Source organism: Rhinolophus sinicus, chromosome 8 (assembly GCF_057876585.1).
Source record: "Rhinolophus sinicus isolate RSI-liver-muscle chromosome 8, RSI-T2T, whole genome shotgun sequence".
Classification (NCBI taxonomy): domain Eukaryota; kingdom Metazoa; phylum Chordata; class Mammalia; order Chiroptera; family Rhinolophidae; genus Rhinolophus; species Rhinolophus sinicus.
The window spans coordinates 69,745,626-69,759,031 of record NC_142508.1 but is presented as its reverse complement, the minus strand read 5'-3'; the positions used below and the strand labels follow the sequence as shown (position 1 = coordinate 69,759,031).

Genomic DNA, 13,406 nt, shown 5'->3' with positions numbered 1-13,406 from the left:
ATATAGCCCTTTAGTGATTCCTATGTATTTATGCATCTCACACGTAAATAAAACCAACAGAAGATGATATTATTTAACTTTGTTTAATACAGTGGTTCCCAACATTATTAGGTCAAACATACATACACACACACCACACCATATATCGGCATGCTATACCCTACAAGTGTTTCTCAGGCACTCAATTTAAGAAATGTTATCTTCTAAAACTCCATATGAATCATAAAGATCTGGAAGACTTTTTCGACCTCTTTGGGATGATGTTGTGTCTACATAGCATGGTGGTTATAATACTGTTTCCACTTGGTTCTCTGCCCTTCCATTAATATGTCAGCTCCTTGTGGTACCACGTGTTACCCAATATATGAGGTTGTACAACTAAGTTTGCGAACTTATCCTAGAAAAAGTGCTGCATACCTCATTGCTGAATATCACTATGGTCACCTTCGAAGTACTCCCCTTGGGAAGCTATGCATCGACACCAGTGCCTAGTCCACCCTTCAAAGCAATTTTGGAATTATTTTTCTGGAATGGCCATCAGAGCTGTCATCGGATTACCCTTGATGTCCTGAATGTCATCAAAATATCTTCTTTTCAATATCTCCTTTATCTTTGGGTAAAGAAAGAAGTCATTGGGGGCAAGATCAGGTGAGTAGGGAGGGTGTTCCAATACAGTTATTTGTTTACTGGCTAAAAACTTCCTCACAGACAGTGCCGTATGAGCTGGTGCATTGTCGTGATGCAAGAGCCATGAATTGTTGGTGAAAAGTTCAGGTCGTCTAACTTTTTCACACAGCCTTTTCAGCACTTCCAAATAGTCAATTTGGTTAACTGTTTGTCCAGTTGGTACAAATTCATAATAAATAATCCCTCTGATATCAAAAAAAGGTTTAGCAACATCGTTGCAACAAGTTTGCAAACTTAATTGCCAGACCACATATGTCACTAGCACAAAGCCTAATACCTTCTAATATCTAGTGTCAAATTTACTTTCTTCAAAAAGACATGCTCAGCATCATGGCTTCCACGAGCAAATGGAAACAAGCATGCACATGTGTCTACCTCACTTCCATCCTAAATTCTTATTCCGTCATTTGTAGGTCAAAACTAAAACAAAGAGCATACAGCAGTCTGTAACAGACCAAGATTTTTAAACAATCCTTTGTACCATTTTCTCTATGGATCATCAATCTCTTTTAGGTTAGGGGCCAGAATAAAACATGTGGAATTTAGAATCACACAAGAGGTTTAGCCACCGCATGCAGAGGCCACAGCATGACTTCAATAAAATATTTAGATAATATGTGTTCCTGAAAGTGTATTCCAGCGAATTTGAAAAAAATAATTATATTAACCCACCAATTCATGTGGCAAGGAATGAAGTAGGAACTATTCCTTTACCCTTGACAAATAAAACACTTGTAAATGTTTCACAAGAAATCTTTTGTAAAAAAAAAATGTTTTACAGAGGGAGGTTTATTCCAATACAGGAGAGAATGTTGTCTTGTTATATTAACCCGTTTAGGGGTTATTTACAGTGTTTTGCTCCAAATCAAAGCTCCTAAAGAAATAACAATAACAACAATAAAAATAACAAAAATAATACTAATAAAGTATATTTTGCTTTTAGACTATGAGACTACTTAATATAAATACTACTAATAACTACAATTATTTATTGAGCAGCTAATATTGACCTACGTATCCCTAAAATATGAGAGTTTAAACAGAGATTGCTGCCCAAAGTCACAAAATCAGTAAATGGTAGAGCTGTGACTCGCACACTTAAATGGTTCTAGTTTCAAACTCATCCACGGTATTTTTTCACTTATGCTTTTCCTTCTGTCAACGTTGTGCTCTAAAAGGCATACTTCTACTAATGATTCTCTTGAAAAATGTTTTGGTACATAGGATTTCCTTGAATATTGTTTTATGCATTCTACTAATTTACTGTCTCCTTACTCCACCCAAAACAAAATGAAAATCATACTTTATGCATTTTGTTGAGGCCATCAATTTCATCCATTTTTAAAATCAATCCCGTTTCCCTCTTGTGTATAAATCCTGGAAGATGCCTGCCGGCAGAAAAGTTAAAATTAAATCTCCTATATTTATTGTTTCAGGAATGCTATAAAATGTCATAATTGCATTTCCTTGTTTCACATATATTAGGAAAAAAGACCAACAAAAACTAAAAAAATAAATAAATGAAGTAGCAAACTCATTCATGGCTGGGGTTTATCAAGAGATAATTATCTTTTCTTATTAAGCTTTATTTATTTTCACTTAAGATTTCATGGAATGCTTTTGAAAAAAGTGTATTATTGGTCACAGGAGTTCATTTCTTTTTCTCTTGAAAAATGCTCACTCTTGATCAGAACCTTATTCTCATGACTACTTTTCTAAGAAGTGTGTCACACAGGCAATGTCACACAAGCAATGGCATTACAAAGTCTGCTTCCTTGGGAAGCACTGTGAGAGTCAAGAAAGTACAGGAACCTGGGGACCTTCAAGAACAGACTTTGAAACCCACCTTTGCGACTTTTCATGGCCTCAGGTAAGACCCTTACACTTTATCAGACTCAGCTCCCATAACTGTAAAATGTGAGTGCAACACAAAACTCTCAGATCAGTGATGATTTTATATATATATCTACATCTATATCTACATCTACATCTACATCTATATCTATATCTATATCTATATCTATATCTATATCTATATCTATATCTATATCTATCTATATCTATCTATATATATGTCTATATTATTTCATTCATGTCAGCATGCAGCTTTTGCAATCATTTCTCTCCATCTCTACTGCCTCCAGCTTAGACTATACTACTGTTATCTTCCACACTTACAGCCTTAGTGCTCTTTCTGCTAACTTGTGTGTGTGTGTGTGTGTGTGTGTGTGTGTGTGTAGATTTTATTTAAGCATAAAACTCTTTTTATCCTATCTTATTCGTGCTTATTACATTATTGTTACACTTGCTTATTACATGTATTATGCTTAGCCAAAGATGTCTTCAATTCTACAAACAAAACAAATATTTCTCCCTTCAAGGTCTGTGCACAAGCTTCATGTTGGCGAGAAGGTCCTCGCTTCCACTTCTGGCATGCCTAGCCCTTTCTCATGTGTTTGTTTTTTTTTTTTTTTTTCAATTTCAGCTTCAATGATACCCATTAAAAAAAATAACTTTATCTGAAACACTATATGAAATAGATCTTTGCTGTTTCTTTGTTTCCCCCTGACTAGTTGCATCAATGTTTTCTTCAGCCCAGGTTTCAAAATTTAAATCTATTATTTATTCATTCTACTTTTTTATAATCCCCCTTCCTCACTCAGTTCCATTAGAGAGAACACTTCTTTATCCATTTCATATTGTTTCCCCAGGTCATATTACAATATTTAGCATCTTGTAGATGCACAATAAATAGTGTTCAATAAGTGAATGATTTTTCATTTGAAAAGGTTAGCTTGTGCACTGTGTGTCTGTGAGTAAATGAGTTGTTTCCATGGTGATAGCTGAGAAACTAATTGTTGAAATATTTGTCATTCCTGAATGAAATGAATTATGACCATGATTTAAAATTTTTGTGAATACCCATGACATGCCAAGTTTTGGCTAGATACATATCTAGACATATAGGCTATGACCTTTTCTATTTTGGACCTGTGATGTTCCTAAGATAAACAAACTTTATATGCTACAGTATTAGTCAGAGAAAGAAGGGATTAAAATATGCAAACCAAGGTATTTTTTCTTTAACCCAGACATAATTAACTTGATGCCAAGTAGTATATCTCAACTTCTATAGATAGTGATGAAGCTTAAATTATACTCCACTAGATTTATTTATAGTAACAGGGAAAGCTCCTTCCTGAAGGAAAAGAGCTAAAGTAGTCTGTTGCCTAACTATTTAGTTCTCAAACAATAAATATCCTTTGAGACTAAACAAGAGACCTTGACTCACATCTGGAAATACGTGCATTTCCAGTTCAGTCCTTGCAATTGGAACAAATGATCGTAATTCTGTATGTACGGAAAGCAAGAGGCTAGTATCTGAAACAGAATCCTAGAAAGACCTTATGAAAGAGATAAGATATAGAACACAATTCTGGAAGTCCCTCTGGACAACACTGGTCACTGAAGATCGCTATGTCTCTTTCACATTTGGTCCCGGGTGTGGTGTTATCAGAAATACTGAAGGAAGACACTAATTTCTCCACACCTGTTACCTGTCCCTCCACCCGTCCACCAGATTACCATCTCTTCAGAGAGAATGTGTGTTATCCCCAGCGGACTCCTTTTCAGCACTTGATAGATATTTCCTGTCTCTGGTGGAACATGTCCTCTATAAGAGGGCTTTTCAGTAGGATAGCTCCATTTCCCTGATCTCTTCAGCCTCCTTTCCGCCTAGAGGATTTGAGGAATTTTCTTTCCGTTCTATCATTTCTAATTTTATTACGTGTTTGCTAGAGAGAAAAGTCTATGATGGGAAAAGACTGATGTTTAAGGCATTGTTTGCCATGAAATCCCCAGTTCCGAGCCAAGTCTTGGCACACAGTTTGTGTTCAATAAATATTTACTGATTGACCAAACCTACCATCCTATAAGACACATGAACTTTCAATCATATAGTTTGCTTTCTAATCTTGAACTCCTCAGTCTATACTTTCATTTCTGCCTCGGCCGTTAGAGAGGAATAAGTGGAGAACATCTTTCCCTTCTTCCTGTTAAACTGAGGACCAACTAATCTGTAGATGACATTATCATACCGTGATTGAACTAGAGACTAACGACATACACCATCTTCTATCTTTTGACTTAAGATATGACTTACCTATAACTATTGGAAATCAAATAAAAAAATAGAAGTAACTAGTAATCAGAAAATACCATATTAACATTTAGTTATGTAATGGAGGGATTATTTAAAATGATTCTAACCAAAAGAGATTCACATTGATTTTATATAATATGGACTGTGAACTATTTCTCTGCATCATGGCTAGCTTTTACTCTAAGGGAATACATTGAAGAAAATATCACCTTTCACTACAGCATCATGAGAAGGTGGGAGGAGCAGTTATGATTTGCAATTCAACTTTCAAAGTGAGCAAACGCCAATCTTATCACAGATGTATCATGAACTGGAGATTTCCATCTAAAGGAAAGTAACCTCCCTTTCATTTTCTTTTCTTGTTTTCCTTTTCTTTTCTCTTTTCTTTTCTCTCTCTCTCTCTCTCTCTCTCTCTCTCTCTCTCTCTCTCTCTCTCTCCCTCCCTCCCTCCCTCCCTCCCTTCATCCCTCCCTCCCTCCCTCTCTCTCTCTCTCCTTCCCTCACTCCCTCCTTCTTCTTTCATTATTTGTTTAAATGAGTTTAACCCAGTGGAAGAATCAAGCACAACAGAATTATCTCTGTTCATGTTGACATTGGTTTTCATTTTGTGAGCTGTTTTGAAAACCTCTTGAAAGAGGCTATTCCAGTCCAGAAGATTTTAGACTAGGTTTTCTTAATGTCTAGCCCTTGATTATTGCTAATGATCTCCAGCTGCACCTACTCCCATGAAGCTGACCCCCTTTGAACTTAACCTTAAATCCATGCCTTCCAGGCAAACCAGGCATTTCAAAGTCACCTGTACTCCTTTCTCTGAGGCTGTTGCAGAGCAGACATTAATTGTTGAAAAATATCGAGTGACTATAAATGCAGTGCTAATTCAGTTTTTGACATTTATTTTTCATGAGTGTGTGATCATCTGATAATGAATATTCTAATTTCAAAGTGAGTCAGTGGTTTGTGTGGTATTCGGAGTGATAATTCAAAATGTATCTATGTTGAACTTACATAAGTGCATATTAGTGTAGGTAATCAAGATGAATTTTGGAAAACATTAACTATAAAAATGAGATACTGAAGCCATTAAAAGTGACCGAGGAATGATGTAATGAATCAAACATGAGTTCTGACTAGCACAAAGGAATCAGAAAATTCAGGAGTTGTTTGAACAACTACATGTGTATAAACGAGTCAGCCATATGCCCCAAAATTATGCTGAACAACCAAAGATCTCATCTCTTCGTGTAAAAATGAACTCTAACAAATGTGCTTAAACAGATTCATTTGAGAATAAGCTAATGCAGTAGACACACAACGTAAACATTTCTTCACAGGAGTCATTCATTTTGATTTGCAAAAATCATAAAACAAAGAATCAACTTTTCTTTTTTATTTTGATCTTGCATAGGAAAGGTGATAAAATAATGCATTGTTTTTCCTAAGGATAAGAACTGCTGAAGAATCATTCAAACCTTGGAAACAGTCAAAATCCACCAGGTAAGACTCCAGATTCCTGGAGTTCCCAAAGCATGCATGTCAATATCATAAGTGAAGCCAATGTTGAATTTTTGAAATATCAATGCCATTGACTCTCTAAACTTGCGTGATGAGTTCTGCATGAACAATGGAGTTTTATTTAAATCCTCATGCACTTGACAGATTCTGTATAACTGAAAGCAGCTGGCTTATAAGTTTGTGATTGGCTACATTAGCCCAGCAACGATCTGGCTCACACAACCATACCCTTGAAACTGACCTGCACATATTCTGTATATTTTTATCAAATTCTCTCTGCCAACTCAATCCACCAACTTAGCTAAATGATATTTACTGCCATATACATAAATGAAAATGCTCAAAACATGATGGCTAGAGGGCAATTCCATATGATGAAATTAAGAAACATTTGAACTAATGTTAGAATGTTAAAAAAAAAAAAAAGTATATTACCGTGAAAGGTTAATGTTTTGTTTAAACATTTATGTTGTCTAGGTGCTTGAAATTAATCAGTTTTATTATTACAATTTTAACTTTGCTCTGTGTGTGTATCTTATTTCAGTACATGGAAACAATTCTAATCCTTCAGATATATGAGCGTAGTCTAGGGGAAAATGTGCATTGTTTTATAGGACAGTAACACATTGATTTATGTAATAATAATTAAAAGTAGAGGGCTACAGTGCTATTCCTTTCTTTTGGTGGAAAAAGAAATTCTGACTCTTGTCAGGTAAACTGCTCGCTCGACAAATAGTAAGTAATTTGAATTCCTAACACCCACATGAGGCACAATAATAGTTGGATCAACAACTCCAGTGTCGTGCTGTCAGCTGCTGTTTATTTAAATTAAAATGTCACCATCCAGAAATAAATTAGGAAGTTGAAAAACGATAAATATCTTAAACATACAGTACTTTGGCACCTTGTTAAAATAAATCTATTACATTTGTGTTTTTTAGAATTTTACACAGACTATTTCCATTTTGACATTCAGAGAATAGCAGGCTTTGTTTTTGTTTTTCTTGCTTATAACTCTTTTCCTCCTCCTTCCCTCCCAATTTCTCTTCCCCCACCTTCCTTTCTTTCTTCTTTCATCACCTCTGCCTCCCCCACCACTCCCTCTCTCTCTCCCTCTCCCTTTCCCTGTCTGTCTCTCTCTCTCCATTGTCCCTATTTATGTTATATGAGACAGGTAGAAAAAAATCCATCAATACACAATTCAGATATGCTATACTTGCCTGTCTAAAACATGTTACTCATCTTATGTTTATCTAAAATATCTACATTGTTACAGATTTCAAAATTTGCTTTGTACAACTGGTCACCCTAGGTCCCACAATTATGTGTTATTCCTGTGTTTAACATAAAACAAGCACGCCCCCCACCCCATGGCCTTTCCCCTTGCTTCCTGTCATTTGAAGATTAAATTTTTGGCCTCATCCCTCTACTACCTCCCCGAGATATTTAAAGATAGTTATTTGGCTCTGGGCTCACAGTATAGCAGGGTACTCCACTTCAGGAGTCAATTTGGTCATAAGTAGAAGAAAATTAACATCTCAGAAAGAAAACTACTCCCTCTCAGCTCCCATTTAGGTGTTTCCTGCCTGTGACTTTGCAGATCATAAATGATGCAAAAGCACACTGTACTGCAGGTTAATCAAATATGAGACAGTTGTATACAAACATATCAGCATTAACAACATGGAGATATTTACTTGGCCGGGTTTTCCATTTTCACATAAAAATGCCTCATATTCGGATGCGAATTCAGGGGCGTTGTCATTGACATCCAGCACTTTAATAGCAACAGGTACTCGTGATATCTGACTGTGGTTCCCTATGGGAAGGAAAAAATAACATCAGCATCGAGGGTATTTCATTTTAACGTGCAACTCAACTTTCTTCTTGAAAGCATGTGTGTCTGTTTCAACTTCGTTTCATTAGGGTGTTTTCAACACGGTGATTATAGAATCTGACCACTCAGTGAGGAAGAATAACAAGTGCTTAAATGCTTTTAAAAAAGTGTAAATTATTATTCCAAACATAATTTGTTGGAGTTTAGCTTGATAAAAACCATCTCTGAATAATTAAAAAAGCTGTCTTAGAAAGAAAGGTTTAGTATATTAATAAAGTCCATTAGACAAAAGAAAAAGCAATGCTGTATGCAACACAGATTTATTTGTTTATCTTGGGTAAAACACAACACATTTTTGCACTATCTTGCTTGACTGGCTATCTATTAAAGGTGAACATCAAAAACCCAGCAAAAGGCCTGAACCAAATCAATTGCTGAGAGGGTGTCCTTAACAATGATAAAAGGGATAATCTTAAAGATGGGAAATCATATCTTTTATGATTTTTTTTTTAAATTGACCTTGGGATCTTTGTGGATAAGATAAGCCCAAGTCATTTTAATATTGCTGTTTTCACAAAGATTTTCATCAGTGTAAACAGATAATAATCTTTTAATCTTTCCAGGTCAGCTCCAATAGCACAGAATTTAATACATAATCCTTAATCCCCAGGTCCTTAAATTTAAAAAGTAATATAAACACACACACACACACACACACACACACACACACACACACACGTATTAAATTTGGTCCACTTAATACATTGTTGACAGGGGTCATGTGATGATTTTTCACTTGTAATAAAAACAGTACAGTTTGATTCTGACTGTACAATCTTTTGATCTCTTATAAATTATACAGAATGCATTGGAGAGGGCCAGCTATTTATTTGTGTTTCTCTGGCACAGAACATTTACAAGCAAGCCAAAAGGTGGAAAGTATTTGACTTTTCAATGTAAAGAAACAGACTTTCATTTGATAGATCAAATCTTTTTTGACAATTGATTAAATCCAGACATCTAAAACCTTTAAATACTCATTTTGGTGGGGTTAAATATGAAAGTATTTTGAAAGCACGCACCAAATGATCATAGCCATGTTACAAATTTATAGTTGGTTTACCCCACTGGCAACACTACAAGATTTAAATTTAGTTAACTCCCATGGCTACTCTCCAATATTCTAATTTGATTAACTATGGATGGATGGTTACTATCCTATGGAATTCCAACCACCTCAGTAATGGAACATAACCTCACTTGCCAAAAATCAAGCTGAAGGCCATAAGTGTGTCACCTGATATTTCCTCTTTCTTTTACTATCTGATGTCTAATAAATTAATTTATTCTTCAAAGAGGAAGCATGCACTTCCCAAGTTTCCATGGAAGGAGAAGTTTAAAAAAAGTATAACTCATGACCCTAAGATAAGGAATTTACATTCTATGCTTTATCTACTTGAATGAGGTAGATAAAAATGGTACAAGGTATTTGAAACAAGATATGATTATATCCTTAAAGATTTATATTTCTTTTCTGGTCTGACCACAATCTGAAGAGCAGCAGCTGGACAGTAAAAAGGAAGACAGTGTTTGCAGTAAACAGTGTTTGGAGCGCCATCTTTCCTCCTAATGCTTACACGATCCTAAGCAGATTATCTGACTTCATTTTATTCCTGAGGAAACTGAAACTCAAGAACTTAATATGTTGTTTACAGAATTATGACATTATATGAGAAAAATTAAAAGTATAGTATTAGGATATAAGAAAAAGGATAGTATTAGGCACCTAGTGAAGGGAGTTTCAGCCTTTCCCTTTTGTAATTGTCAGCATTATCAGCACCACGCGTAAGGAGTGTTTACTACGTACACTACAAGACATTTCACACAATCATATCTCACTTAGTCCTCACTAAAGAGCTACAAAGTAGGTAATGCGATTCCCACATTTTAGATGGAGACTGACACTCAGAGAATCATATGCCTTCACTACGATTACTCAGTGAAAAATTAACTCCAAGATGTAGTTTTGGCATTCCAAACATCCAGAACAAAATATATTTGATTTGTTTTTGCTTAAGGTAAGTAAATCACTGTCATTTCCTCAAAAATGCTTACAGGCTTGTTTTAAATATTTATCTCAAGTTTGACCACTATTTGAATTTTGAGTCCAAATATCAAATACAAAGCTGGTTAAATTTAATGGGTTGAACCATCACCAATATTCTCAGATTTTCATTAATACTGAGGAAGGCTCCCTGAGAGACTGCACGGTTTAACTTCCGCATTTTTACTCATGGTACTATTTCACCCAAGCAGAGTCCGTTTAGTTGATGACTTTTATTTTGTAATTATCTATATTTCAACTCTAAGAACTATCGATTATTTGTGTGTTTATATAATAGTCATTCTTTCCATTCCACATCCTAGACCAATTCCTGTGCATATATAAACGATTACAGAAGCCTTCTATTACTACATGTTTTTGTCTTTAATTTCTCTAAACATTCAATTAATAAACCGCCGAGGGTCAACAGAGACTTAATAAACTACGTATACATAATAGTGAATAATAAGCGCCTAATCTTGGAAAACTGCAAATACAAGGAGAAGCTATCACACTCCTTAAATGTGATTTTGCTCGGGAAGTGAAGAAAGGGCTAAACTTACTGAGTCAGATTCACTGACAATGGCTGATTGGGCCAAATCTACTAAATATGATATTCTTTGTCATCTCTCTTTCTCATGCTGCATGTACACTCACATGCGTGCACACGTGCACACACACACACACACACACACACACACACACACACACCCTATGGGCAAACATGCATATACAGATTTTATTTTCACAGTTTTGGTGAAAGGATAATTATGCCAAGGCCCACGTGCTTAATTTTTCTTTTCTTAATCTCACAGTTACAGTTGCATTTGTCTCTTAGATCTAGATGACCAGCCGATGTAAAACTCAACCATATTAGATGGAGAAGCTCCATGAGTTTTTTATTGGGACGACTTTCAACGCTACAGTAATATATGATTTCTCATATGTAATATCTGGGACAAGGTGGTATTTAACTATCCAGGGGCCTCGATCCCTAGAAAAACACCATCTAATTTTTTTGTGAGAGGTAATGTGGGCCTGGGAGATATCATGTACTACTATTAGATCATAAATGCTACAGAATGTCCTTCAATTCTAATATTTAATTTGTTTCAGCAACTCTACAAGTAAATGCTTTAAGTATAACGGACAATGGCTTTTTGTAAAGGATTGTATTTTCTACTTTGGATTGACGTGTTAAATACTCAGAACCAAATTTGGAACCCAGCTCTCATAGCTGCAAAAAAATCTCATAGTGTACACTTTATGTATTACGTTTAATCCCAGTTCAACATATTTATTTTTTATTTCTGATGTTTCTTATTCACAGGTTTTCAAAAGGAATAAAACAGAAAAAGCTAACAATCTGATCAAATGTACAGTTCAAAAGTGTCTTTTCATGTTTAAAAACAAGTCTCAGGAGGGGAGGGGGGGAAACAAACTACAGAGTTACCTTGAACCAGTCTTTACATTTATTTAAAAGTTCCCCAAGTTGGGGGGTGGCCAGTTAGCTCACTTGGTTAGAGTGTGGTGCTAATAACACCAAGGTTGACAGTTCAATCCCCACATGGGCCACTGTGAGCTGTGCCCTCCTTAAAAAAACGAATAAATAAACAAATAAATAAATATAAATAAAACATAAAAATGGAGACCTTAAAAAAAAATCCCAATTTGACTAAACGCATGTCTTCCCATATATTAATAGTTGAATTGGACACATTTCTAGGTGTTTCCTTTTAATTGTATAGTTTATAGTCCACCTCATTAATAAAATGAATTAAAAGAAATAAAACCTAAACTGCATACCCTGACACTGAAAGTGATATGCTAATTGAGTACGATGAGACAGAATTTCTGTAGCCTTAGTGGTTATGCAAAACATGCTGGGGGGTTTCTCCCACCTACCTAACCATGATACAATCCCTTCTCTTTCTAACTGTTGAATTCCTTGTTACCTTTGAAGATTCAGCCCAAGCTACATCTCTTCCAAAATAGCCCTTTAATGCATAATTCAGTTTTTTCTTTTTTCTTTTTTTTTTTTTTAGACTTGGGGCATGCTAACATAAGGAACTCCATAGACTGCTCCCCTCTCCAAATATGGTAAAAATTTATTTTTTTTAAAAAGTTAAAGTCCATGGAAAAGGTCCTAAGGGCATACAGAAAAAACAAACCAAAAACATTAGAAGCGAGTCTGTGGTATTTGAACCAAATGGTTCACTGTCCCCACCCTCACAGGTCAACAGGATTGGGAACAGCCTCCAGAACAACACAACCAAGAATGCGGGGTCCCTCTCTCCCAAGCTGTTAGTTGAGGGCTATCGACTCAGGGAAGGCAGGGTGCTAGCATTTCTCATCCTGCCCAGATACCTGTTGCTGAGTCTAAACTAAGTCCTGGGCAACGGCAGGCAAGGGGCTGCTTTCTTCCACCCAATCCCTACTTATTGAGCACCGTGTCACTGGGAACCCTGGGGCCCTGATCATCCTTGTCACGGCTCCTAAGGGGGAGGTTGCATGCTGAGAAAGGAACCAAGGAGACTGAGGCCACTACCTCCCCATCCAAAGGACACTCAGCTCCTAAAGCAGAAGTGTCTCTTAGACTCTCCAGAGCCATGGCTCAGGTGTTATGTCTGGGGGTAGGCGGAAGAAGCATAAAGCAGAGAACTCTGAATCTCTTATAAAGGAACTGACTTCATTTGCAAAGGAATGTGGAGAAGTCCGAGCCTCTGATGATCTCAAAAGCGAAGGATGCTGGGAAAGACAGATGGGAGAAGCTGGGTAGATCTGGTAGACAGATTCATTGGAGGTCAGAGGCTCAACTGTAGGCCAACCAGTGGCCAGAGAGAATCAGGCAGACTCCGCTGAGAAAAGCCAGGGCTTTCCTTGGCTGAGGCTGCATACCTCCAGTTTCTTCTTTGATTGTCACAGGCTGTCTCCTCCTCTTCCCGTGTATCCTACTCTTCTAAGAACACTTGCTATTAGATTTAGGGCCTACCTAGTTAATCTGGAATGATTTCACCTTAACATCCTTAAGTTAATTACATCTGCAAATACCCCTTTCCAAATGTCATGTTCACACAGGTTCCTGGGGTTAGGACCTGAACGTA

The 13,406-nt window shown here is 36.3% G+C and overlaps 1 protein-coding gene across 4 annotated transcripts in view; it reads right to left on the bottom strand.

The window, feature by feature from the left end:
* CDH8 (cadherin 8) overlaps window positions 1–13,406 on the bottom strand; it is a 324,252-nt gene that overhangs the window by 57,396 nt on the left and 253,450 nt on the right. For all 4 annotated transcript variants that reach the window (XM_019755067.3, XM_074314784.2, XM_019755057.3 and 1 more), the window contains one exon: window positions 8,059–8,180. In XM_019755067.3, the coding sequence (XP_019610626.2) occupies window positions 8,059–8,180 (122 nt within the window). The remainder of the gene's footprint in view (window positions 1–8,058; window positions 8,181–13,406) is intronic.